At 41.2% G+C, this 26,373-nt stretch overlaps 3 protein-coding genes and 4 non-coding genes across 7 annotated transcripts; 1 reads left to right on the forward strand and 6 right to left on the reverse strand.

The window, feature by feature from the left end:
* Positions 1-263: 263 nt before the first annotated feature.
* On the reverse strand, positions 264-6,942 carry RPL4 (ribosomal protein L4). The gene is made up of 10 exons (XM_062501732.1): positions 6,868-6,942; positions 5,378-5,549; positions 2,982-3,088; positions 2,527-2,665; positions 2,066-2,190; positions 1,669-1,798; positions 1,091-1,247; positions 869-952; positions 566-686; positions 264-487 (listed from the first exon to the last, which is right to left on the reverse strand). Exons 1-10 carry the CDS (start codon positions 6,868-6,870, stop codon positions 341-343), a joined length of 1,185 nt encoding a protein of 394 aa, XP_062357716.1. The 5' UTR covers positions 6,871-6,942; the 3' UTR covers positions 264-340.
* LOC134049412 (small nucleolar RNA SNORD18) lies at positions 1,556-1,626 on the reverse strand. The gene has a single exon (XR_009933610.1). It is a non-coding gene; the product is annotated as a small nucleolar RNA SNORD18 (small nucleolar RNA).
* On the reverse strand, positions 2,730-2,829 carry LOC134049414 (small nucleolar RNA SNORD16). The gene has a single exon (XR_009933612.1). It is a non-coding gene; the product is annotated as a small nucleolar RNA SNORD16 (small nucleolar RNA).
* On the reverse strand, positions 3,168-3,238 carry LOC134049411 (small nucleolar RNA SNORD18). The gene has a single exon (XR_009933609.1). It is a non-coding gene; the product is annotated as a small nucleolar RNA SNORD18 (small nucleolar RNA).
* On the reverse strand, positions 5,630-5,730 carry LOC134049413 (small nucleolar RNA SNORD16). The gene has a single exon (XR_009933611.1). It is a non-coding gene; the product is annotated as a small nucleolar RNA SNORD16 (small nucleolar RNA).
* Positions 6,943-8,109: 1,167 nt separating the features above from the next.
* ZWILCH (zwilch kinetochore protein) lies at positions 8,110-15,750 on the forward strand. The gene is made up of 16 exons (XM_062501325.1): positions 8,110-8,205; positions 8,313-8,431; positions 8,971-9,167; positions 9,665-9,744; positions 10,013-10,168; positions 10,372-10,443; positions 10,749-10,842; positions 11,215-11,270; positions 12,085-12,187; positions 12,755-12,834; positions 13,020-13,176; positions 13,744-13,772; positions 14,069-14,205; positions 14,452-14,547; positions 14,636-14,754; positions 15,415-15,750. Exons 2-16 carry the CDS (start codon positions 8,337-8,339, stop codon positions 15,504-15,506), a joined length of 1,563 nt encoding a protein of 520 aa, XP_062357309.1. The 5' UTR covers positions 8,110-8,205; positions 8,313-8,336; the 3' UTR covers positions 15,507-15,750.
* Positions 15,751-17,158: 1,408 nt separating this feature from the next.
* On the reverse strand, positions 17,159-25,989 carry LCTL (lactase like). Its single transcript, XM_062501154.1, has 13 exons — positions 25,866-25,989; positions 24,720-24,880; positions 23,201-23,288; positions 22,855-22,964; positions 22,449-22,577; positions 21,865-21,960; positions 21,140-21,194; positions 20,897-21,058; positions 20,046-20,320; positions 19,604-19,730; positions 18,987-19,186; positions 18,383-18,446; positions 17,159-17,274 (listed from the first exon to the last, which is right to left on the reverse strand). The coding sequence occupies exons 1-13, from the start codon at positions 25,987-25,989 to the stop codon at positions 17,159-17,161; spliced, it is 1,707 nt and encodes a 568-aa protein (XP_062357138.1).
* Between the last annotated feature and the right edge of the window lie 384 nt (positions 25,990-26,373).

Consider the following 26,373-nt stretch of genomic DNA (forward strand, 5'->3'; position numbering starts at 1 on the left):
GCGGCCACTTCCGGTCATGGCACCCGCCGGACACCGCATCCGTAAACACTTCTGGTCACAGCACCTGCCGGACACTGCGCGGCCACTTCTGGCCACACCTGTGGCCACCACAGCCGTGGCCGTTTCTGGTCACAGCACCCACGGCCCTTGCAGTGAGCATGGCGTGATCCCCGCCCCCCTGAGCTCAGCCGCACCTCCCTCCCCTCCCCAGAAGTTTCTGCCTGCTCATACACACACACCCGACACGGCTTTCTGGGGTCGCAGACTTTCCAACACCATTTTATTAAGGACACAGACCAGGCACAGCCCCCGCGGGGATGCCGGGGCAGCACGGCCGCGGTTATGCCTCGGCCTTGGCCTTTGCCGCGGGCTTGGCTGCCTTGGCTGCCTTGGCCTTCTTGGCAGCGGGCTCTGCCTTGGGTGCAGCCGGGGCCTTGGCTGCCAGCTTGGCCTGGGCCTTGGCTTTCTTCTCTTCCTTGAGTTTGTGCTGAAATAGAGAGAGATCATCAGTCAGGGCAATGTGTGAAGCAGGAGCCCCAGCCCCGCTGGTCGCAGCCCCACTCACGTTCTGGGCGTGCCTCAGGATGGTGTTGCGCCGCATGGTTTTGGCATACGGGTTCAACTTGATCATGATTCTCAGGTTCTTCAGCGGGTTCTTCTTCAGGACTCTGCGCTGAATCTTCTTCCTGAAAAGCACAGCCGTGTTTGTATCATCATCTCTTTTCACAATGCCAGTTCTGCTAAATAATCCTTGCACCCTGGACAACTGCAATTCCTTGTGTTTATACTCAGAAGTTAAGAAATCCCAGCCTGAAACCAGTATCAAACCTCCCTGAAAAACCTTTGTTCATTAAATAAAATCACTTACTTTGGAGCACGCAGAGCCTTCTGGATTTCCTGGCTTCTCATGATTCTTCCAATATCTGTATTGGTCATCTTGTGCATTGGCAGGCTGCAAAAGCAACGTTCAGAGTATGAGTGGGTGGTAAAACCATGGCTAATTCACCATACCCAGGCATTTAGGAGCAAGTCCCAGTATCCCTTTTCGTGGGAAAAAGGGGGGATACTGTCCCACCCTGGCTGCACTCACTTGTAGTCACTCTTGAGCGTGGCAGCCTTGCGCCAGGTGCCGTACAGATCGTCCAGCTTGCGGAAGGCGCTCTCTGTCCAGATGCAGAAACGCCCCACGTGGCCCCCAGGAGCCAGGCGCAGCAGGTTCAGCTTGTTCACGTTCAGCAGAGTGATTCCTGCAGGAAACCAGACAAAGCAACCCCTTAAATTTGGAATTAAAATCGAGGAATGTGAGGTTAAGCAATAGACAAGATGCAGAAAGAGAGTAGGGGTTTTTGGCTTTGACGCTACAGAGCTACACACACGCCTCTGTATGAAAAATCTACTATATTTTTAAATTATCATCATCAGCCCTTTTCCAGTAGCAAACTCAGCAGCCTCATTTGTGCCTCAAACACAGTTCTGAAACAGGTAACACATTTATCACAAACACCCTGAAGATCACCCCAATGCGTTCTTACAAAGAACATATCAACGACTGCAGCAAGTCAGAACTTCCACTCAATCATGTGTCTCAGAAACACGGACCAATGAAGTGGAATCTCATCATCCCAGCAGTCTCCTGACAGAAGAGTGAGTGTGTGCCAGGTTTATTACCTGGGATATTCCGGAAAGCTCTGATGATGCCGTTGTCCTCGTTGTAGATGATGCAGGGTCCCCTGCGCTGGATGCGGCGGCGATTCCTCATCTTGCCCTTCCCAGCCCGCATGCGCTGGGAGGCGTAAACCTGGGAAAAGCAGAACCTGAATATCCCCACAGCCCCCAGCCCACCTGGGAAAAGCAGAACCTGAGTATCCCCACAGCCCCCAGCCTGACCCAACACCCTGCTCCAGTCAGAGCTTCACAATCATCACTGCACATCTGCAACACGGACCAGTGAGAAGTTCATCATTCTCCAGAGTAAAAATACAGAACTATTTGGAATTCCTACTTTGATAACTGCAGAGTTGAATCACCTGTGTTCTGCCCTTCAGATCACACCTTCCCAGCTCACCTTTTTGATATCATTCCAAGCTTTAAGCTTCTTCAGGAGGAGAACAGCTTCCTTGGTTTTCTTATAGCCCTCAACCTTGTCCTCAACAACCAGAGGAAGTTCTGGAATCTCTTCAATACGGTGGCCTAGAGAGGATTTCACAAGACATTCAATTCAGTATTGCTCACTGACCTTGGCTGGATCCATTCCTCAAAGTTATTGCTTTGTATATTCATGAATGATACACGATAAATTAAATTCACAATTGAAATTCATTAAATGAAGTCAGGAATAGTAACCAGAGAAGTTCCAGTGACGTCTTACATACAGGTCTGTCTCACACAGGACTTTGTGTACCTAAGTGTCGAGGAAATCTCTCCCTCCATGAGCAGAAATCCAACCACACTACAGAACTCCACTTAAGTCACCACAAAGTACCCAACGCTGCCTCAGACAAACAATTCCAGAGGCAGAATTCTCACCTTTAGACATGACCAGAGCTGGGAGGGCAGAGGCAGCCAGAGCAGAGCAGATGGCGTAACGCTTCTGCATGATGTTCACTCTGCGGTGCCAGCGCCGCCAGGTCTTGGTCGGGGCGAACATGCGGCCGCCACGACACATCTGGGAGCTGCGGTTAAGAACAACTTAGTGGAGCTTTCTTATCCCAAAGTGACTCTTTATTGCTTGCTCAGCATTAATGGCTCATCAACCACCTGTGCCAGGACTCTGACAGCAGGCAACTGTCCCTGGGCACAGGGTAAGGCGCAAATTACGACATCATGGCAAGACAGAACGGTCATGGTGGTTTGAGAGTGGGAATCACATCAAATCAAGTCTGAACTGCAGCCTCAAGAAAAAGATTCCGTCTCGCATTTAGATAACTCAAAGCTTTTCTGCTGCCTGAGTTTCTGAAGGCAGCTCCACCATGGAAGGATACATTGCCAAAGGCACCCTGGCCAGAGCGGTGAGTGCCACCACCCCGGACTCGCGGGATTCGAGCGACAGCTCTGCCGGTACCCCATGATTCAGCACTGGTCTGGTGACCTGCAACAGAAAGAGGGTCATGCACAGAGTGACACCACTGCAGAGCTCCCACAGTCACAGGGATGCTCCACTCAGGGCACCAATCAGAACTTCCACACAATCATGTGTTTCAGAAACACGGACCAATGAAGTGGAATCTCATCATTTCGGCATAGCGAACTCTCATCAGGAAAACTTAAATCTTGGCCTACTAATGTACTTGATTCTCACCTAAGATCTTTAAGACACTTATTTTAAAGTTTGATGGTCAATCTGGAGGCGTGACTTGGCACTACTATACCTAGCCTGTTTGTTTGTTTGTTAAAATGTTTGTGTGAAACTTAGAAATAAGGGTTAAAAGGCACGTTTATGTGAAACTTAGAAATAAGCTTAAAAAGGATGTTCCTAGCACAGACTTCTTGGGAAGCAGAAGTTATCTGCACCAACAACAGAAGAAAATCTAACAAATGCCCATTTGCAGGAATTCTTCCTTGGCAAATGCCTCAGCCAAGTCTCACAAGGTCCATGTGGAGCAGGGATTTTCACCTGGAACACTTTCAGCCATTTGATGTTTTTCCTGCAAAGAATGACACTTCCATCTGAGGACCTTGGCACTGTCAAAGTTCCAGCAATGTACATTTCAAGCACCCCAAAACACCACCTGGATGCTCCTCACAATGATAAAAATGCTGCATTTCAAACCACTTAAAACCAGACTGTTAGTGTTTTGGGTTTTGGTTTGTTTTTTTTTTAGGTTTGGGATTGAATGTGTAAGAAACAGTATTTTTTGTTTAGACTTAGATGCTTATTAATTTTATTTATGTTATAGTGAGTTTTGTAGTACTTCTAGTTAGTAAGTTAAAAATGGAGATGTATTTTTTTACAAGGGCTTTTAAGGCTAAACACCTTAATTACGAAATATTACTTAAAGTATTTTTATTTTTAACTTAGTAACTGATTACTTGTGACTTGCAACACGGACTTTTGTATTTAATTACAGAAGTACTACTTAGACTCATGAAGGTGAAGAAGAAACCTTTGTTTTCCAACTTTTGTTTTTATATGTTGCTGTATCTTAAGACTTTAAATTTTTCCACCATGTGGTATTATACACTTTTCTTCAAACTAGGTACTTGTGAATTAGTTTTATATTGCTATATTTTTATATAGCTATATTTTAAACCTTAAAATTTAAATTTTTTCACCATGTGATATCACACACTTTCAAACTAGATACTTGTGAATTATTTTTTTATATTACTACATTTTCTATATAGCTATATTACAATCCTTAAAATTTAATTTTTTTCACCATGTGGTATTATACACTTTTCTTCAAACGAGGTACTTGTGAATTAGTTTTTTTATATTGCTATATTTTTATATAGCTATATTTTAAACCTTAAAATTTAAATTTTTTCACCGTGTGATATCACACACTTTCAAACTAGATACTTGTGAATTATTTTTTTATATTACTACATTTTCTATATAGCTATATTACAATCCTTAAAATTTAATTTTTTTCACCATGTGGTATTATACACTTTTCTTCAAACTAGGTACTTGTGAATTAGTTTTTTTATATTGCTATATTTTTATATAGCTATATTTTAAACCTTAAAATTTAAATTTTTTCACCGTGTGATATCATACACTTTCAAACTAGATACTTGTGAATTATTTTTTTATATTACTACATTTTCTATATAGCTATATTACAATCCTTAAAATTTAATTTTTTTCACCATGTGGTATTATACACTTTTCTTCAAACTAGGTACTTGTGAATTAGTTTTTTTATATTGCTATATTTTTATATAGCTATATTTTAAACCTTAAAATTTAAATTTTTTCACCGTGTGATATTATACATTTTTCTTCAAACAAAATATTTGTGATCTATTTTTCTATATTGCTATACTTTCAGACTTTAAATTTTTCACCATGTGCTATTATATACTTTCATTCAAACTAGATACTTGTGATCCATTTTTTATATTGCTATACGTTACGACTTGAAATTTCAAGCGATATTACACACTTTTCTTCAAACTAGACACTTGTGATCTCAGTTTTATCCCTTCATTTCGGAAGGCTTTACACCTTCACGTCCGAAGGAATGATTCCCTGGGGGGGTCAATCCCTATTAGCGCAAAAAGTACGGAACTCCCACTTTCCAGAATCCCAACAGCTCACACCCGGCCTTGCCTTCTACACAGAAGCCCACTGATGAGCACTCCTACCCCGACTCCAGCTTTATTTGTACTTGCAGCCCTTGGAGCCGCAGCAGCGCGGCCCCGGGCGTACCTGCGAGCTCGCTGACGGCGTAGGGCTGCCGGTTGTTCTTGCGCAGGTTGGTGTGCACGAAGTTCACCACGTCGGGCCGGATGGGAGCCTTGAACACCGCGGGCAGCGTCACGTTCTTGCCCGACGCCTCTCCCTTCTCGGAGTACACGGAGATCAGCGGCCGAGCGCAAGCCTGGGGAAACACAGATTCTTAAATAGTAAGGGGAATTCTTTTAAAGTGAGTTTCTGGAGGTTTTTACGCTCCTCAAGCGTTGCTCAGAACGAAGGAGTCGTCAGCTCAGCAGTGCCAGCACGCTGACAGCAGGCAACTGTCGCTGAGCACTGGATAAGACGCAAATTACGTCATCACAGCAACAGTTTACTCGAAGTTGTGCTCCACAGCTCGCGCCCAGAAAACACCTGAATTTCCAAGGCGTTTTTACAATTCAGCCTCCGGGCTCTATAATAAACCCCTTCAAAACTACTTCCCATCTACTATTAAAAAACCCCACCTGTGTTAACCAAGTAATTTGAAAATGCTGTAACCAACTTCTCTACTGCAATGACTGCAGCTCATCAGTGTTGGAGGGAAGTCTGGACCCCTCTGAACAATTTTCAGTGCTTTAAAATTTGCGCAGTAGAAAATTAAGCTGCTCTCAGCACCAGCTGCCTGTCAAAAGGCTGAGAGGTTGCACAAAAATAGCCAGAGGATGGACAGCACCCTTTAAAAACAATATTTAAGCATTGTATTGTATTGGTTGTTAATTAATATCGTAGTAAAAGTACAGGCAAAGCATATTCCTTCCCCTTCCCATCTGTAGCTTATTTAAGAAGTAGCAAAACAATCTAGAACGCCAAACTAACCAGCTAATAGCAATGGAAGGGCCATCTCTGCATGTGACACTGGTCACGAGCAAGGCTCTGGCCCTTGGTGTTAACCCAGAGACCCCAACACAAACAAACTTGATCAGTGTGAAGGCATCAGAGCACAATCTGACCCGTATTGGGAAGAAAAGCTGTTCATTTGCAACACGATTCTATACCAAGGCCTGTTAAAGCCTGTTTTGCAACAAAAACAGGTTAATAAAGATATATATAGAAAAGCCGTTCTTCCCACTCCACATAGGCGCAAACGCTCCCAGTAGGGCCTGTTTTGCTTTAAATAAATACATGAAGAATCTACAAAGCGCTGCCAGATGGCGATGGAAACCTATCCCATCCCTTCTCAGGCCCATGTAAGGGAGGACTTTGGGCAGACCACGCCGAGCTCCCGCCCGCGGCCTCCCCGGCCCGGCCAGGCCCCCCTCGGTCGCTCACGGGCTCCACGCGGCCGCCGAGCTCTGACGGGCCCAAAATGGCGGCCACGCGCCCCACGCCGCCAGCGCGGCTCCCCAGCTGTCCGTGGCTCGGCCCTGCCCGCTGGGCCCGGCTCTTCCAGGCCGGCTCCGCTGCCCAAACCCGCTCCCCAGCGGCCCGCCGCTCCCCCGGGCCGGGCCCGGCGCTCCCCTCACCATGGCGGCGGAGCTGCTCGTGCGGCCGCCCGCCTGCGCCGCGCCCCGACCGGAAAAGGAAGGACTCGTCACCCGCCGTCACTAAGCGGATGTGCCTCCGCCTCCTGACCGCCGCTTCTGCCGCGCCGGGCGGTCAACTCCCGACCCCAGCCCAAATTCGGGACCGAGCTCCAGCCCCTCTCCCAGTCCCCATCCAACGCCCTTCGGCCCCGCCGCGTCCATTCCGGGCGCTCCGGGAGCCTCTGTCCCGCTCAGTTCCCCGCCAAAGCAGGGGACTCTGTTCCGGCGGAGGGATCCAGCCTGACGCGTCACCCTCCCCTCACAGGACTCGCGTAGCGCCGGCGGGCGGGAGGTTCGATTGTGGCGGGCGGCGATGGCGGCGGAGCTGCGGCGCCGGGCGGGCGGCGGCCTGGTCGAGCTTCTGCTCCGGTGAGGATCGGGGCTGTTCCCGGGGCTGTCCGGGCTCCTGCTCCGGTGAGGATCGGGGCTGTTCCCGGGGCTGTCCGGGCTCCTGCTCCGGTGAGGGTCGGGGTCACTGCCTGGGAGTCTCCGCTGCTCGGCTGAGGGAGGTCTGGCTCCGCTTGCGGGGAGGTTGCTGAGGCTCTGGTTGTAGCCTTAGAGCGTTTAAGATATGTGGGTAATGTTGCTGTTTAATGAGGAATGCTGAGGGGAAAGGTGGTGTATCTCTACGTTTTCTTTTCTTTCAGGATACGTGAAGAAGGAAAGGACGGTATCCCCGAGCATCCCTATCTCTACGAGGTAAATTAGAGACTGATGTGGGTTGGAAGGAAACTTGAAGATCATCCAATCCCACCCCCTGCCATGGGCAGGGACACTTTCCACTGTCCCGGGCTGCTTCAAGCCCAATGTCCAACCTGGCCCTGGACACTTCCATGGATCCAGGGACAGCCACAGTTTCCCTGGGTACCTTGTGGCAGGGCCTCCTCACCCTCACAGGAATGATTTCTTCCTAATTTCCGATCTAAACCGACTCTGTCACTGTGAACCTGGTCTACCTCCTCCTGTCACGCCATCCTCTTAAATGGTCTCTCTCCATCTTTCCTGTAGGCTCCCTTCAGGTACTGCAGGAAGGCTGCAAGTGGGTCATGAATGATGCAATAGGATTGGAAAACAGTCTGTGGAATTATTTAATTTTGCAACTTCTCTTATTAAAAATGCTGCAATGTAGTATCTCTATACAGTGTATTAAAAAGTTTTGTTGTTTGTTTTTTTTTTTCTCAGACTGACGTAGAGATCTCATTGGCTAGTGGCAGTTGCAAAAGTCCCGTGGAAAAGTTTTGGAATGGAAGCAGTGCAGTGTATATTCTGCAGAAAGCTGTAAGTGTGCATGGTAGACGTTAAATGTAACTCAGTCTCTTGAATTCCCGTCAGATTTTTTTCACGCACATTGCAGTTTTTGACTTACATGCATGTTTCTCTTAAAGACACACAATAAGGAAAGTGACTCCATGGAGGAATCAAGAACAGATGATGGTGTTTACGCCTCTGAGGTTTTGCCAAAGGAGAGTCTGGGAGCCCTGGCTCTTCCTGTTGGAAGAGCAAAGTAAGTGTGAAAGCTTGCCCTCCCCTTTCGAGGAGAATTGAATTACAGAATTCTTCTGTAATTTTGTGGGTTTTTTTTCTAATATTCAGAACCTGTATTTTCAATCCCCTAAATAAATTATTCATTAGTTTATGAGGAGTTGTAATTGTTTTCTGTACTGCAAAAGGGCCTCCCTACTTTTAATGGCTGAAAGTGTTCAAAAAAGTAGCTAAAAATCCAGGTATTGGAAAAGCTCTTGTGAGCTGGGCTGTTGGGTTAATGGGATTCACTGGCTGTAGATGAGCAAGAAAAGCTCACTAAGACTACAGTGCTTCTTTTTTTGCTAAAGCTCATGTTAAAAAAAGTCCTAAGACTCTGATTTGCATATTTGTTGTTATTAAAACACCAGTGCGTGGTACTAAGATGTGGTTTATCTAACTAATGTATTCTTTTAATTAGCTTAAAATGTAATATTCAATTATAATTTTAGAATCTTCAGCCTACCTTAATATGCTGTTTTATTTGCTGGCATCTTACTTTCTCCCTGCCCCTATTTTTAGGGAGTTGATTTCCTTGTACACCATGGTGCAAAACCCAAACATGACCTACCTGGGGATGAGTGACCTGGTTGTGCTTCCTCCCCTCTGGGCCAGGTGTGATGGTTCTGACCCTCAGCACACCTGCTGGATTGGAGCTGAGCCTCTCAAGGCTGGAAACAAAGTCACAGGACTCAATATTTACATGGTTTCATGTGATGGTAAGGTGATCATGGTGCACAGAAAATTAAATGAGGAAGGCTAAAAGATGTGGGAATGCTGATGTCACAACGCTGTCTTTGTTCTTTGTGTGATACCGGCTTGGAACTGCTCTGTATTCCTGGCTTTAATGAACAAGAAGGGATTAAAATATGAGAAAAGATGTTTTTAACCAATGCTGTGTAAGGGAAATGGCTTTTTAATCTACTTGATGCACCTGTAGCTGTGCAGGCCTACCTCAACTCAGGTGCAACAACAGGACATTTATACTGCTGCCATTCAGCATCCTACATGACCTCTGACTCTTTCTAAACATTTATTTATGTTCATATCAGCTCTTAAAATCAATAGGAGAAATGCAAGGAGAATTCTAGTCCTTTCTAAAGGACAGCACGAGTCATGCTTCACCAAATGGAGTATTTGGGAATGAATTTGAAGTGCCAAATTTCAATTGTGTCAAATGGGATTTTTTGATTCTAATTTTTTTTTCCTTTCCTAGGTCCTACAGCTGATAAAACCCGTTTTGCAAACCTGGAAGAGCTCAAAATGGAGCATGAAATAAGACATCATTCATCTGTTGTAGGTTTTTATGCTCTATCAAGGCTTCAGTTGAAGTTGAAAAACTTTGTTTTGGGATTTATGATGCTGGTTTGGGGAAGCTTTTTAGATCCTCTATGGAAACTTGCCTTAGTATAATTCTGTAGTATAACACTGACTTCAGCCACATTTATAATGCATTTGTCTGGTATTAACCATTAACCCTTTTTTACATGTTTGTGAAATGTTTTTTAAATTACTTTGCCTGTGGTAGTTTTGTTGTTTTATTTTTTGAATCTGTTCATTTTAGGTGACAACAAAAGGATTTGCTCAGTATGAGCTGATTGCAGCTGCTGCAATAGAGGACACCATTGCAGAATCTGGAAGCAGCATCTATGTGGATATCACATGGAATGGTGTGGAAAAGATTCTGGAGACTCCACCAATGATTTCTGCTGCCACCCTGGTAAGTCAGGTTGGAAAAAGCAAATAAACCCAAGCTCTTGGCACAATTCACATCATGAATAATATAAAGGATGGAAGATAAAAGCAATGTAACCTGTTCATAAACTGAATTATAAGTTGTGCTGACCTGCTTCTCACTGATGAAAATTTTGGGACACTTGATTTCTAAAGTTTGCAACTGAGATAAACTTGTGGAACTTTCAGAATATTGCCCTGGAGTCGGGGGACCCCAGAAGTCCTGTGTTCCAGCTGTACCAAGAGCTGCAGTTCCTCTTGGTGAGTGCAGGGCAGAAATTCCAGTTCCACTTTTGCATGGAATGGGGTTTGATAATTTGATATATTGAAAACTTCATCAGATATTTCAAAGATAACTTCAAGCGTTTATTTTAGCTGAAACTTTTGGTTCCGTTTTAGAAATCTTGAATACTAAGAAGAGAAATCATCCAGGAAATTCTGAGAATTTGTAACTCCTGGTTAGCTGTGCAGAGATTTGTGATTCTTGGTGAAGTTATCTGAAAGGGGACACATGCAGGACTCCCAAGAAGAACTGATTTCTGTTGTGATTTTCCCACTGCCTTTAGGCTTTGGCTGAAGGTCTGAGGACGGGTGTGACTGAGTGGCCTGAGCCATCAGAGTCTGAATCAGCTCTTAAACTGGTCCAGGAATTTCTGACTGGTAAATGCTGCTTGTTCCATGGGGAGGGAGGGATGTGGCCCTTCACAGGAGTAACAGGGAATTCCACATACAACTTTTAAAGCATCAGAACTGGAAACATTCATTTCTGTGCTATAACCACTGCACAGAGTAGTTAAATAGGTGAATACATATTTGTCATTTTTCTTTGTCCTAGTGTCATGGACCAAAGTAATAATAATAAGAAACATTTTAAAAGATCTTTTCACACCATATCCTTACCTAATAAAACTATTTTTAAATGAATCAATTCTATTATTCAGTGTATTTATTAATTATGATGTGCCTGGGGATTAATGATTGGTTTGATGACACTTTTCATAGTGGTGGAACTGACTTTTTTAACTCTACTAGATTTAAAGAAGAAGCTGGATGGAGATTATATATTTGGAAACAAGAATGAAACAGAGGTGTGTGCAATTTCCTAACAGCTGCTTTGTCATTTTTGCTTCCCTTTTAACTGCAGTGATTTCAGATTTTGACTAAATCTTATGCATTATTTATATGTGTAAATAGTGATGTAAAGGAACATGGATCTCTTGCTTTCTGTCTCTGCTGTATAAAAATAATGGGAGAAGGTCTGATTTCCTCCAGAAATTCTGACCTTTGTGCCATTGCATTCCAGCATTAATTTGTTTTTCTTGCCCAATTTAGTGATCAGCTGAATATATGTCCTCTTTTTCTAGAGTTTTATGATACTGTAAAGCAATGGGCAAATTCAAATTATAAAAAATGTATTTGGTTATATTAAGATTTTTTTTCCCTCTCAGCCTACAAAGAAAGGTTTATGTCTATTTTGTATTAAGACAGAAGCAGAATTTTGTTGATAATCTAAGAATATATTGATTTCTGTGTTAACAGAGCTATTCTGTATCAGTACTATAGGGAAGTAGTTCTCTGCTCTGAGAATTTGTGTGTTTGGATTTTGGCCTCCCAGCAGGGCACTGCTGGGTGCACAGACAGTACCTGGCTGAGATCTGAAGTCTCTCTGACAGTGGCTTTTGTTTCTGGTCCAAGGCTAGCAGTTGTCCAGTGTGATAATTCTGCAAAGAACCAGACTCACTTTTAAATAAAAATATACTTCCAAGTTACTGTGTGGTAGTTTCCCTGGAAAAGGTTGAAAATGAGTGATGCAGCCAGTTTTGATCTCTGGAGAAATTCAGATGTGAAAGGTTTTTGAATCTCAGGCACCATTTTTCATTGAAGACCAATATATTCTTCCAGAAAATCAAGTGTGACACAGCTGCTGTGGACAGTTGCATTAAATCAATCTTTGGTGAGCGAGGAGACCTGGATTTTACTGAGCAATTATGGTGCAAAATGAAAAGTAAGTGTATTGTGCCTCATCTGTTTCCTTTTCATTTTCTTCTCTATCTGCTAGACAGTATTGCCTTTTCAGGGAAATTCCTGTCCATTTCTGAGTTTTAAGGACTCATCAACTCTTCAGAAAATTGGTATCTGCAGTCTCTTCCTAAAAGAGCCCATTTTAGGCATGGAGGATGATGTATTTTCTTACAAACTTCCAGTGGCATCTAGCAGGGGATAATTTTATTTGACTGCAAAAGGAACTAAACTACTTGTAGTTGCTCTAAAGCTAAAACCCATCTGCTCTAAAACTGAAAACTTCATAATTCCTTTTTCTCTAGATCTCAAAGGCAGTTTTCAGTGTACATAGAGTTCAGTGGTCTCTGTTATCACTGTTGTTTTAGAGTAACCTTTTTTGGAGTCATCGTATGCAAAGCTGCCAAAAAGCTGTGCAGTCTGTAATTTCAGCTCTCATTCTTTAATTGATGGGTTTTGTTCATGCAAGGGTGTATTGGCCTGTTGCTATTGACTTAAACAGCCAGAGAAAGAGCCTGGACTGATAATTAAAATATTGTCTTTTTCTTTCCAGGTGTCAGTTCCTATCAGGAGTTAATAGACTGTTTCACACTGGTCATAAAATCCCTGGAACATGGTGAGATTCAGCCATGGGTATGTATTTCTATTTCACAATAGATGTTAAAATTTGGGATAGTTTCAAGTAAAATACAGTTCTTGTCCCTCCCCTGCCCCTCATTTGTGGTGTTTTTAAATTGCGTTTCCCTGGTGTTGAACTTCTGAACAAGGTTGATGATGTTTCATGCACAGTTCCATCACAAAAACTTGTTTATTTTTAGATTCATCAAGGGAGTAGCAGTTTCCTAAGTCGATTGATCCAACAGTCCTACCATGGAAAGATGGAGGATGTTTCCCTCAGTGACATCACTCCCATTCAGATGCTCCTGGAGATTGGCTTGGAGAAGATGAAGAAGGATTATGTCAGTTTTTTCATAGGTGAGCCTGACACTTGGTAACAGCATTAGGAATCCAAGAGAAAAGGTGTTCCATGCAGGAAATAATGAATAATAATTTTTGGGTAACCTCCATCTCTCTTCCTTCCCATCTGCTGAAGTGCAGTTTCCAGCTTCCTTAATAATAGAACTTTTCAGCTTTTAAATGTCAAAATTTTAAAAACTTATTTGTTTCAAAAAAGCATAACTTTGTGTTTTACCTTTGTTTTTACTCTTTCATTTCCTTTTGGCATCTGTCATCCTGTTTTCATTTACACTTTTTTATTTACACTACTTTTGTAAACTTGTATGTTCTGAGGAGGGTGCTTGTCTCCAGGTACGTGGTGGGGTTCTTCATTGTGCAGCCTTGGTGATGGATAAAACCACTCCTTGACCATACCACTTTAGAGGGATTTTCTTGTTTGGAATGAATGATCATGTCAATAAATAATATCACATTCCTGCTTTGTACTTAAGTAGAATTTCCTGTTTTATCACCTGAATATTGCTTATATCTCCTTTGATACCATGTATTAAATTTTATTTTTTTTTCCTGCTGTTCCTTTTACAGGCCAGGAACTTGCAACAGCAACCTACTTGGTGAGATGCTTTATTTTTCTTTTATAAAGCAGAGCATGCTTAGCTGATAGTGGGATGCAAATCAGAATCTGAGAAACTGAACTGCAGATCTTGAGACCTGAATAACACACTGCAGAAATGTCATTGCTATGTTTCCTTATTCCCAGATAATTCCCTTGATGTCTGGTCTGGGTCATTGTCGAGGGGCTTTGTCAAAACCTTGGCTTCTCAAAAGAAGCAGGAAGATGATTTTATTTACTGAGGGTGTGTTGTGTGTTGAGTGCTCAGGTAAGAGCAGAAGCTCTTTGCTCTTCCAGGATTACTTCATTTCCACATCAGTGGATCTGCAGGAACAAATCCACCGTGTTCAAAAGCTTCACCATATGCTGGAAATAATGGTCAGCTGTACAGGCTTACTGCAGTTCAGACATGAGAACCTCTTCCCTTTGACACAGTAATTATTTCATTTTTACTTCTGCTTTTTAAATGGCAATCACAAATAATTTGTTGGACACCTTAATGTTCATGATAGTGAGACTGCCAAAGGAGCAGCTGGATCTTCCTGCCATATTTTGCTTTGTTACTAAAACTGAAAACTAAAGGAAATAATAAAATGTGAGAGTATAGTTAATTTTGCACGAGGTTTATGCTGTGTTGTACAAGCATTTCTTCAAAGAAAGTAACTTGATATCTCTTGCAGGATTTGCATGAAGTATTACAAGGAGAACCCTCTGAATGAGGAGCATGTGTTTCAGCTGCCCATCACACCAGCTCTGGTGAAGAAATTCTATCAAAAGTAAGAGAAACTTCAGTGTTTCCAGCATAAAACTCAGATGTGACTGAATACCTGACTCAATTTTGAAGTTTTTTGATTATTCTCTCAGTGATAACCCTGAAGTCTGGAAGGTGGAGATAAGTAGTGGGCATGGACAGAAGGAAGTTAAAACAACGTGGCAAGTCAGTACCAATGCTCCAGTTGAACATGGGTCAGCAAACAATTCAGGTGGGGAATGTTGGTGTGAAATGAAATAATCAAAGCACAGTGTAAAAATAAATTCAGTTTTTATCCTGAGTGGGTCTGAGCTTTATATGTACTTTATAGCAATAGCAAAATGGTATTTTGTCTTATTTTGTCTTCTACTAAAAGAAAGAGGTGGTATTTACAGAATTAAGGATATTCAGAAAATGGTGACTTTTGCCTGTTCTCCTTGGCTGAGTTACGTTTTTAGAGTTAAAATGACAGAATAGTTTCAAATATGTGATGATTGATACCCAAAGAATCTTGCACCTTATTTCTAAAATGTTTGCCAATGGATCTGAGAAGAGTTTTGAAGAGAAATTTGCCTGTTATTAATGCTGGTGTCAAGTCAGAGAAGGTGCAAAGGGGAGAAGCTCTACCTTGCTGCAAGCAAATGTAGAATAAGTGGAAATGAATCAGAATGGGGAAGAATTAAGCAGAGAGACTGGTACAGAAATGATTTGCCTTTTTGGGATGAGGTTTGATGTGAGGTTTTGGTGAATCTTTCCTGTCATTATTGATTTTTGTCATGAAGTGCTTCAATAAAACTGCACTTTAAAACCAGTTCTGGAAGCTGCTCCATGAACTAAACTCTTATCTTCTTAGAAGAATGGCTAATCCCAACTTTTCTCTTTGTCCTTGCAGGTCTCTTTTCTGACTCCACAGTAAATGGAAGCAGTGAAGAAAGGCTGTATTTTATTACCATGACTCAGTGCAGTCAGGTGCATTTCACTTAAGCTGATGTTACTGAGCAGGCAGGACTGGAAAGGTACAAAAAGGGGGAAAATTCAGTGTTTTCTGTCCCAACAGAACTTCTAGAAACACTCTGGCCTTCAAACATTTCATTTTTACTGATTTATTTGCTTTATTACACTGAAGCGGGACCTCCACATCCACAATTCACCTGTAGCACCTCATTTGTTTAAAATGCAGTGCAATTATGACTGTACACTATAAATATTTTGTAAATATGGTGGGTATTTTTCGTATATTTACAGGCATTCAGCAAAGTTGTGCACTTTGGGGTTTCATGTTTTATTTTTTAATCATTAAAAATGCAATCAGATGCTGTACAAAGTGTGAATTATCTTAACCAACAAACCAAACAATATTGTCACGTTCTCCTGGGATCAAGTAATGCTTCATCATCCTGAAGGATTTGGAAAGCTCTTCATCCAGAGCTTTGGGATCTTCAGCTAATTTGGGTTCCTGTGTCCCTACATTTACATTTTGCAGTATTCTTGGAAATACTTCTCTCTCCTCTTCAAATTATTTTATTCCTTCAATGTGAAGTGAGTTATTTTAACATTGTTGTCTTGTATGTTTTGCATAATTTTTTGAAAAACAAAAGCAGTATAATTGGCTGGACATAATCATTTAAATATTTTGGCAGTTGCATGTGTTATGTTGATTCATCAGTGAGGTAACATTTTGGTGGTCTAATTTAAACTATTCCAGTGTTTTGTACATGCTGACTAAATAATCTGAGACAGAAATATTTTGCATGAAAAACTTAACTATGGGGAAGTAAAAGTAAGGAAAAATCCCCCAATATTCATGCTTTTAGAACCTATAAATTATAGATGATTATTATAAATATTTATAACTTCTGGTTTCAAGCGCAGGAGTTGTATTTCAAGTACAGCCAGCTGAATTGTGGAACCAAGTTTTTATAGTTTATTGTTTCTACCTGCAATAGAAGGGAATTGAAGGTGGAATATTAATTTTGGAAGTGCTTGGATTACTTAAAATCCACATTTTTGTGTGTAATATATTATAAAATTGTATAAGGTAAGTCTAGTTCCTGTAAACCAGACTGCAGAGATGTGGTTTAAATCTGATCTTAAACCTCGGATTACTCAATTCAAACAACTCTTCTCCACACCTCAGTAGCAAGGTGTATATTATCCTAACTTTTAGACATGAATAAGTTCATATTTAAGCAGTGCTTTTGGAATATTTAAGTCCTTTTATATTTCAAATCATGTGTCAAATAGCAATTACATGGTAATCAAAATGCTGTTGATGAAACAGACTGAAATCAGAATTTGCAAGCAGCTTTTAATCACTTGAAATTTGTACAGGCAAGATTTGAATCACTTTACTCTTAACTATTTTTCTGGTCAACAAAATGTGTCATAGTTTCCAAGATAATAAGGATTGTAACATCTACCACTTAGAATCAGTGGAAAGAGAGTGTTTTGCATTTTGGTAAAAACAAAAAGATGTTTTGGGAATTTAATAGAAAAACTGTAACAGCTCTAGGTGGTTTGGTAAATGATGCTTCATTACAGGGGTATAAAAAGAGGCATCTGTGGTAAATTTTAACCACTCAAAGCAGTTGCAGCTTAGTCCTTTTGGCAAATGAAGATGTGTGCAACCATCAGTTTTAGCTGTGGTTTCGAAGGTAGAATATGAGGAGAACAATACTGATGAGAATGCAGAGTGTGAAAACTGTAGGAAGAACAATCTCTGTCACCATTTCCATGTGAGTAATCAGGGAATCTAAAATTTGAGAAATGAGGAATATGTAAGATATGTAATCCTCTGGAGTACAGTACTACCCGACTTAGAGTTAACATAAAGACTTTTTGAACATAAAAATGTTGACATTGTCTTAAGCAGCAAAGCAAGCAAACAGAACTTCCTAAGTCTGCCAGAGCTAGAGCAAATCCATGATAGTTTTCACTCTCTTTTTCTTATTAAGTTAAATTTCTAAAGACATGCCAGTGCTCAGAGAGCTGCAGAAATTGTCCTTGCTATGAATTAGCTGCAGTGTATTAACAATATTTTACTCGTCCTTTGATTTTTATTTCCCCCACAGCAAGGTGAAAAAGAAATTGTTGAAGAGAAATCCTTGGGAAGCTTTGGCCTTTTTATGATTGTTCTGTATCTGAAAAATTAAATGGGTTTTATTTTGAAGGACTTTATTCCACATAGAAGCTTGGAAGAGTTCAGTAAACCCAGTTCATTGACACTGAACATGACTTGGAAGTGGAGGCTGAGCAGGATTAATTTAGGCTGACTGCTGGGATGTTTCCTACCACGTGGAATTTAGCTCATCCTCTTGCAAGCATCTATAGTGGTTATTTGATCTTTTTAAAAATTTGTGCTTCAGGAATTCTGAAAGGTTCTGAATTACACCAGGAGCTTTTTCAGGTGTTCTGGATCAGTCATGTTGGAGTTTTTGTTACCAGGAGCATCACACCTCAAACTTGATCCTTGGCCAGTCCTTGGCCCTTTTATTTATTTTTAGGGTTCCACTTAATGTAAAATTCAAACATTTAGATGTTTTCTCTGTGGTTGTCTTGATTTGTCTGGGTTTGGTTTGTGTTTGACAAGCATTCAGCAGTTTTATTTTAATGAGAATGCTGTCATCTCCAACCTCAATTTTAAGTAGTAGCTCTTCCAGTTCCTGTATTTCAGTAAACATCCACAGCTGATCCATTTAGCTACACTGGTTTTAGTTGGAGACAGTAAATAAAGACATTTTTTCTTCAGAGGCTTGCAGTGCTTTTGGGGAGAAAATACCTTTTAGCAGTATTCAGAGAGCAATTTAATATGTAAACTTTACAGAATCTGCTTTTCTAGAAGAAAACAGAGCCATCATTACCTGCAGCAAGGTGTTGGTGTGTGGCAGAGCAGGTGTCCATGGCCTTTCGATGCCAGTTTTCCACCTGGAAAAGGTGACAGTTCTGTGAGACTGCAGCATCCTCCTCACTCCTACAGCTCCCTCCCTGCCCCTCAACCCCTGTCCCTACAATTAACCTGAAACTACTTTATTCTTCCAACACATGATTTTCTGGAAGTTTCTTTATAGGTTTTATTGCAGTGTATTTCTCCGAAGTAATAGTTTAATAAAAATTTTAACAGCATATAATACATTTCAGGATATTTTCCAGTAGGGTGGTACATATGTGGAGTTTTCTGCCTAGAAATCTGATAGCACTGCTAAATAATTTCTGATGGAGAATTTTTGATTGCATCAGTAAGTTCAGTTGGGATTCCAGTATGTGGAATGGTTTAGAAACAGTAATTGAGGCTGTTCCCACTTTCAGTGTCTGAATATCTCTGTATCAAGCAGATCCCTAATTTACCAGAACCAAAGTATCCTTTCTGTACCATATTGATACGAGTTGTTCCTGAAATTCAATGTGATATTTGCACATAAATCAAAGAAAAAGGAAAAAAAAATCAAAATTAGCAGCTGACATCACCTCTCTTGGATTAGGGAATCCATTTGCACTGATAATCTTTTTGTAGTAGTCAACAGATGCCTTTGGGTACCGTGGTTTGTTCTTCTTTTGGAAGTCAATGTGGTAAAGCCCAAATCTTTCAGAGAAGCCTTTGTTCCATTCAAATTTATCCAGCAGTGACCAGGCAGTGTAACCTTTGACATTTACACCATCATTCAGAGCTGGAAACAACACAAATCACTGATAAAGGTGGGGTTTGTCCTTAAAATATAGTTCTGTAAATGTTTTGGTTTATAGCAGGAGGAGATGGGGAGGAGGACAGAAAAACGAAGTGCAAATTAACTTAGAGTCTTTGAAATTGTTTTTTTTTTATCTTCAAGGTACTACAGCTCTATAGGCATAGCAGTTTTTTCTTTCTGAAAGTGGAGACTGCTAATTTATTGCAGTATTAAATCTCAGGTATTGTACTTATGAATATGTTTGTTTAGGTTGACATTTTGGTGAAAATTTGAGTGATTTTGCTGTCCGTTTTGACTAGTGAATAGTTATTTCTCTGTAATGGAAATGACAAAGTGAAAAATAAGCAGAAGGTGAAAACACTCCAAAAGTCAAATCCTATAGAGCTGTTTTTAAGTGACCTTTGAGTATCTCGTTGATGTATCCCTTCAGGTACTGGATCCTCCACTCATCACACAGCTGAGGGCACTGCACTGTTTCAGACACTCCATTCTCTGTCACATAAATCAGGGGGTTCCCATACTGGGTCTGCAAACAGAAATGTTTAAATTGGCTCACATAAAATAATTTTATTTTGACAGAAAATGTAAATTAGAAAAGTGCATTAAAAGCAAATTTCTACATTTACTTACCTAAGTAAGAAAAATGTGTAGTAGGAATTTAAGTTTTAACTATGGGGTTTATTTTAAAATGACTGAATTCTATAGTTTTCTGAGCTGAAATTAAGGGGTTTTTGACAAAATTCCCACTATGACAAGACCAATAGCTGGAACTGTTGAAAATCTAAATCTAAACCAGGCATATTGTTTGCTTCCTTTATAATGAAACATCTGCTTTACTCACCTTAATGAAGTTGAGTAACCTTCTGAACCCCCAGGGCACAGAGTAGAGCCACTTAGGGCCTGGAGCTGGCCAGTTGGGGTCCACCAGTTCAGCCAGGTCGTGGTCAGTGTGGTAACTGGACACTTGGAGGAAGGGAAAGTTCTTCTGCAGAACATAACGAGTGGTGAAATGACCAATTCCCAGGAAATCCGAGGTGCCTTTAATATAGGTTTTCTCTTGCACTGAGAAGGTTGGTAATCTTGATGTCCCCAGGCCCTGCTGGGCACTCTTCCTACCTAGCAAAATAATTATAGGAAACAACTTCTGAGGAGCATGGAAATTGGTTTTCTTTATCTCACCAACAATAAATCATAGAATCATAAAATCCTGGATGGTTTGGGTTGGAAGGGAGCTTGAAGATCATCCCATTCCACCCCCTGCCATGGGCAGGGACACCTTCCACTGTCCCAGGCTGCTCCAAGCCCCAGTGTCCAGCCTGGCCTTGGACACTTCCAGGGATCCAGGAGCAGCCGCAGCTTCCCTGGGCACCTGCACTGGGGACAAATATGGTTTTCCTGAATTTAGTGTTCATGTCAACGACACCTGAGCTTAAATGGCTTTTTTAAGATGAGCTAATCTTTCATCCTTTTGGTTTGGAGAATTAAGTTGGGTACAATACATTGAGAAACAGCAATTGAAAGTGTCCTGTCCCCAAACTGCTTTAGGAGCTGTGTCCAGCCTGGGGGACTTTGGTTGCTTTGCTGTGTCTCACCTGTGCCCTCACTTGACTAAAGAACACATTGGCCAGGAGTTATTCCCTTGTGCTGTGATGGAAGTGTGGATCTATTCATGTCATCATTACTGGGACTTACCTACATAATTCTTCATAACCTCTGGGTAGTCGCCTCTGTAAATGGGGTTTGCAAACCATCCCAGGTGGAACTGGATGTACCTTTCAGCAGCATCTCTGTCTGTTTGGCTGTGTGGATCAACAGGTTCCCCCCAGCCACTCGTTAGGGAAATTCCAACCATCCCTTAAAACAAAGGAACAATTCTGCAGTTCTTTAAGCCCTTAATAGAAACAGCAGCACAGTCACAGAATGAATCCTGATTACCTCTCTGTTCCCTGCGCCACGTGTTGTTGTAGGAGTGCCAAACCTTGGCGTGAGTCTGTAAAAATAATGTAAGAATAGAATAAATAATGTGCACATTTGTAGTGCACACCACAACGTTTTCATCTCTTAAGGCATGGAAAGCTGGTGAGCACTTCTTGCACTGAGGTCTGTCTGAAAATATAGAGTTTCTGTTGTGTTTATTACAGAAACTTTCATGTAAGACATGTAAGACATTCACAAAAGCCTTTGTGCAAGATTCCTTCCCTAAATTCCAGGACATCCACATGGAGCTGACACAGGAAAGGGTTCTGGCCCACGGCTCTGGACTTTGGATGTCTTTCCCTAATTTATTCAGGCAGTTGAAAGTTAATTTTTACGAGACTTCCTGAAGTCACTTGCAGCACTCGGGTTCATTTCAACAGGCCAGGATGTTGCTGCTTGTTTTTAGACTAACCTGGATATTTTCTTTTTCAACCAGCTTGAAACAAACCATAAGAGACATTTATGATATAAGGAAAATTGAAATTGTTGCAAGTGTTAAATCAAGCTCCAAATATCAGTAGTGCCTTGGATCATGCACTGGAGGTTTAAAACCAGATGATAATTTCAGTGTCCTACTTGGAAATTACATGGCTGTGCAACTATGCTTCTGTTTAAAGAGTGAAATCTGATAAAAATCTTTAAATGACACATCATTTCAAGCACAATCACAGGAGGTTTTTTACTTTAATGATGTGATGAGCAGCCTTGTAGGCGCCGCAGCCGCCGAGCTTCAGTCCCGGTGCATGTTCTCCTGTTTCATAGCCCTTCTCAGCTACTGCCTGCAAACACACACAGTCAGTCCTTCTCTGGGCTCCAGGGCCAGGGGCTGTGCTCCGTCCTCTGGATCCTGTGTTCCCCTGCCTGGGCTGTCCCTCTCCAATCCCCTTTTCCCTCCCTTGGCTCTCATTTCCTGCCCTGCTGCCTGGCTGGTACCGAGCTGTTGAGGCTTGTTGGGGAGGAGGGTTCGTGGGGTGAGCTCAGGAATGGGGAAGGGTAAATAACAGCTGCCTTTCCAACTTCTGGTGTCTCTCCAGCTGAGGAGTTCTCAAAATTTTCCTGGAATTTCATGTCTTAAAACTGCCTTTGTGCAAAATCTGCCTGCTGAGATTTTTGGCCACAGAGATGAATGTTTTGAATCTTTTTCCCTTCCTTCTCTCTCTCTCTCTCCATTTTTTTCACCTACTTTCCTCTAGTGTCACTTGCATGGAATTTTGGGAACAGAACAGTGCAATGGGAGCGTGTGGAAGGAAAGGCATTGATGACTTACCCAAGGATTGCTGAATGTAATCCAGTGTTTCACACGATCACCAAACTTCTCAAAACACAGATTTGCATAATCATTAAAATAATTAACCATACTTATATTCTGCCAGCCACCATACTTTTCTTGAAGAACCTTCGGAAATAAGAATTTCAAGAGTCACTAATTGTACTTGAAGGTTATCTACTGCTTAAAAAAGACTTTTATTTCTATTTAATTCGATTTCTATTTCTAGCTCAGAGATTTTTCAAGACTTCAATGCATATAAAATACAAATGAATAGGAAAATTTACAAGTTCTTAAAATCATGCAGGCTTGTCTAATTTTTTTAAGTACTCTTGTTCTTAACCTTAGGAAATTATTTCTATCAGGTTTTATTTGAGGTGTTTCACTAATTTGAATATTGTCTGACCTGTGGCAGATCCCAGTGATAGAGGCTCACAATAGGGGTGATGTTGTTTTCCAGAAGACTGTTAATTGTGTCATTGTAGAACTGTATTCCCTTCTCATTCAGTTGCTCAGCTGATGAAAAACACAGACAAGGAATTACCTGCATTGGTTGCCAAATAACTGAAAGAACAGAAATCTAAAATTATTAACTAAGGAATTTTACATTGTAGTGTTGGGAATTCTGTAATGGTTAAATGCAGACAAACAGAAATCTGTTTAACAGGAATGTTGAACAACTGTGGGTAATCAGGAGTAAAATTCCTCACAGATAAGAATATTGGGAAGAATTGTGGTGAAATTGTGCTTACCTTTGATGCCTGTGGGCATAATCCTTGGCCATGAGATAGACAAGAGGTAGTGATTCACCTTCAGCTCCTTCAATAACTGAATGTCATCCTGTGAGAAGAAAATCCAATTAACACATCCTGAGGCCAAGCAGAATAACTTCAATTCCTCATCTGTTTTAAATAATTCTGAATGCAGAAAATCTATGGAAGATTTGCACAAAAGAGGGTTCCATCTGTTATTTTCTGATCTTTGAGGCTCATTCTACTTGAAGCCTTCTTTAACCACTTTTTTTGACAGTCCAAAGAAGTCCTTTAATGTTTTGTGTGACTGTGGAGACTGAATGTTTGTACTACAGAAAAGTGAGCTGAGGTTTTGCAACACAATCATGTTTATGTCAGAATTTGTATTAGAAAATAATAGAAACCTGTTAATCTTGACTGCAAACATTTCAGCTCAGGCTCAAAAACATTACTTGGACTTTTCTTTACTGTCTTATACTTCCATAAGAAAACCCCCTAAATCCCACGTGAATGTATGTTCTTTTGCTAAGAAATTGCACCTCTTTAGTGTTCAATGAAATTAGAAATTGGTGGTATTTGTGCCAATGCAAAGAGAATTATGATGAAGGCAGAGTGCTCTGATATAAAGAGGACCAGGTAGCTGGACAGATACAAGCAAGTTTTAGAAAGTATTTCTAGACACAAATCCAAAAAGTCTCTGCATCAATCTCTTCTGGTGCCACAGGCCAGTGAGGCTCAGAGTGCCAGCTTTCCTAAGATACTTTTTAAGCTGTTCTTTCAAACTTCTGCTGGTTTGAGAGCTCAAATGAAACCTCTCCTGCATTTTCCCATTTTAGGAGAGTAAAGCATAATTAGTTTCTTTTCTCTTAGTTCTTGTTGAGATCTCTTGGTTCTCCCTTGGACCTCATGTATGTGGAGAAACCTCAATGGAATATAAATTTTATTAAATTAGTTGCAATTCCAATTATGTAACCCTGGCTTCTCACACTCATTTGGATTCCTCTTGGTGTGTATCTGTCTTTCCTCCAGCACAGTAATTTGAAAATTGGTTTTGATGGTATTAGGCTTGGAAACATGTGAACAGATCTGCACTGATTATTTGTTTGCTATCCTTTCAAAAACTGGGGAGCATCCAGACTGAATTTTAAAGCCTTTTAAAAATACATAGAAAACCTCATACATTTACACATACACACAAAAAGATATATTTTTTTGAAAGCTCAAATGTGTTTATTGTATTTCTAACTAAGCGTTTGGACTTCCTACAACATCTAGAGTATTTTTTGCACAAAAAATCCTGAAAAGCTGAGATGTATTTGGAAAACACTGTGGACTTATTGGCTCTATGAGATTATAAGGAAAGTAGATTTTACTGTACTGATTAAAAATATCAGCCCTTGGATTCCTAAGTTAAGTGAGCCTTTAGAGCAGCTAAAGCTGTTCATTCAAAATGGGAAACCAGGATCAAGAAATGGCCCCAGAACATTTGCAGAGTGAAATTAATTCCTCTTATCAATACCTTGACTTTGTAGTAGCCATCACAGGCAGAATCTCCCGTCTCGTTCCTGACCACTTTCCCTTTCCTGTGAGTGAAAGCATCCCAGATGCTTGGTCCTTTCCCATCCTTGTCCCAGGCCCCTTCTGTCTGGTAGGCAGAACTTCCAACACCCCACAAGAAACCTGAAGGTAAAAAGCAGGGGAGTTATTGAAATATTTTCCTGCTGATTGGTCTTGGTGCTAAATGTTCATGGGAGAAGGGAACTGACAGTGAAAGTAAACACTGCTGGAGGGGCTGAGGTTTTCTACATTCGAAATGTATCTGTGCCTAAATAGGTCTGAAAATGGATAATGAACTGAAGGTGTCCTGATGCACTGAGAAGGGATTCAAATCCTTTTGTTTGTTAAGCCTGTAAAATCTGTATTTTACAGTGATAAGGTAGGGCATTGATAGTGTGGCAGAAATATCTTACTTAAAAAAATTAAAAAAAAGGTTTCCACATAATTTCTCCTTGCTGATTTTCATGGTAGTTTTAGCAATTACAAGTTTAGATGTTATGTAAAATATGTAGGTATATTCTGGATTATTTTCCTTTTGTTACACAAAATGCCATATCATAAATTACTTAAAAACTTGAGCACAGTTAGTGGTTTTATCTTTCTTGTTTTGATTTTGCTTGGATGAAATGTGTTTAAATATGTGTTGAAGAAAGAATAAGGTTCATAAAGCCATACTGAAGAGTGGATTGGACAGTACTGAACAGTTTGAAACAAACCCAGCGCAGTTATTTCACTAATTTCTTAAATGAGCTGCATAACAGAGGGTGTTTATTTCATTAATTGTAGGTAATTTATAAAACAGTAGAGGAGTTCTCAGGTGTGACTTGCTACAGTGCATTTTAATCAGGGAGATGTGGACATGAACTGTTACTATGGGAGCCTTTCCTCTATTTCCTCTTGAAGTGGCTCTATGGAATGCAGGGCCGTGTGGATCCCTGAATTCCCAGGAGCAGATCCCAAAGTGGTCCTGCATTCTGCAGCCACCTCCATTTCTGTTCCTGCCATTTCCCTGGAAGGACAAGGAACACCTTTGGGTCACTTCCTTGTGCAAACACAGGAGCAGATCTAGAACATTCCAGTGCCCAGACCAGCTGCGTTTGGAAGGTACCAGCTGGGAAAGTGCCGTAGTAGAAGGAGCCTGGGTTGTTCTTGGTCCATGGGAAGTCCTCGGCCACGCTCAGCCCCAGCACAGTCACGAGCACAGCCCAGCACCTCAGGATGTGCCTCCTCATCCTCGCCTGCTGCTCTCTGCCAGGGAAAACACAAGAGTTCTGTCAGGCCTTGCTGCTCCACAGATAGCCTTGGGGGTTCAAAAGGGAAAAGCTGATTTTTTTTCTGCTGGATGGGAACTAAAAGTGAAGGCTTGAAAGCTTGGGCTGAGTGGAGGGAGCAGTTAAACTTCTGGCAGGGTGGGGAAAATGAGGGAAGATTGAAGTTCAAAATTAGAATTATTAGAAATCACATATTTTCTATAATTCTCTTTATCCTAAAGGTCTCTTTGTTAGTACTTATTTTGCTCTGAATTTCAAACTGTCCCACAAGTACCAGTAGATGAAACCCTCTAAACATGACAAGAAAAGTGATTATGCTGCTGGCATCTTCCCACCTGTCATGGC

Source organism: Cinclus cinclus, chromosome 13, assembly GCF_963662255.1.
Source record: "Cinclus cinclus chromosome 13, bCinCin1.1, whole genome shotgun sequence".
NCBI classification, from domain to species: domain Eukaryota; kingdom Metazoa; phylum Chordata; class Aves; order Passeriformes; family Cinclidae; genus Cinclus; species Cinclus cinclus.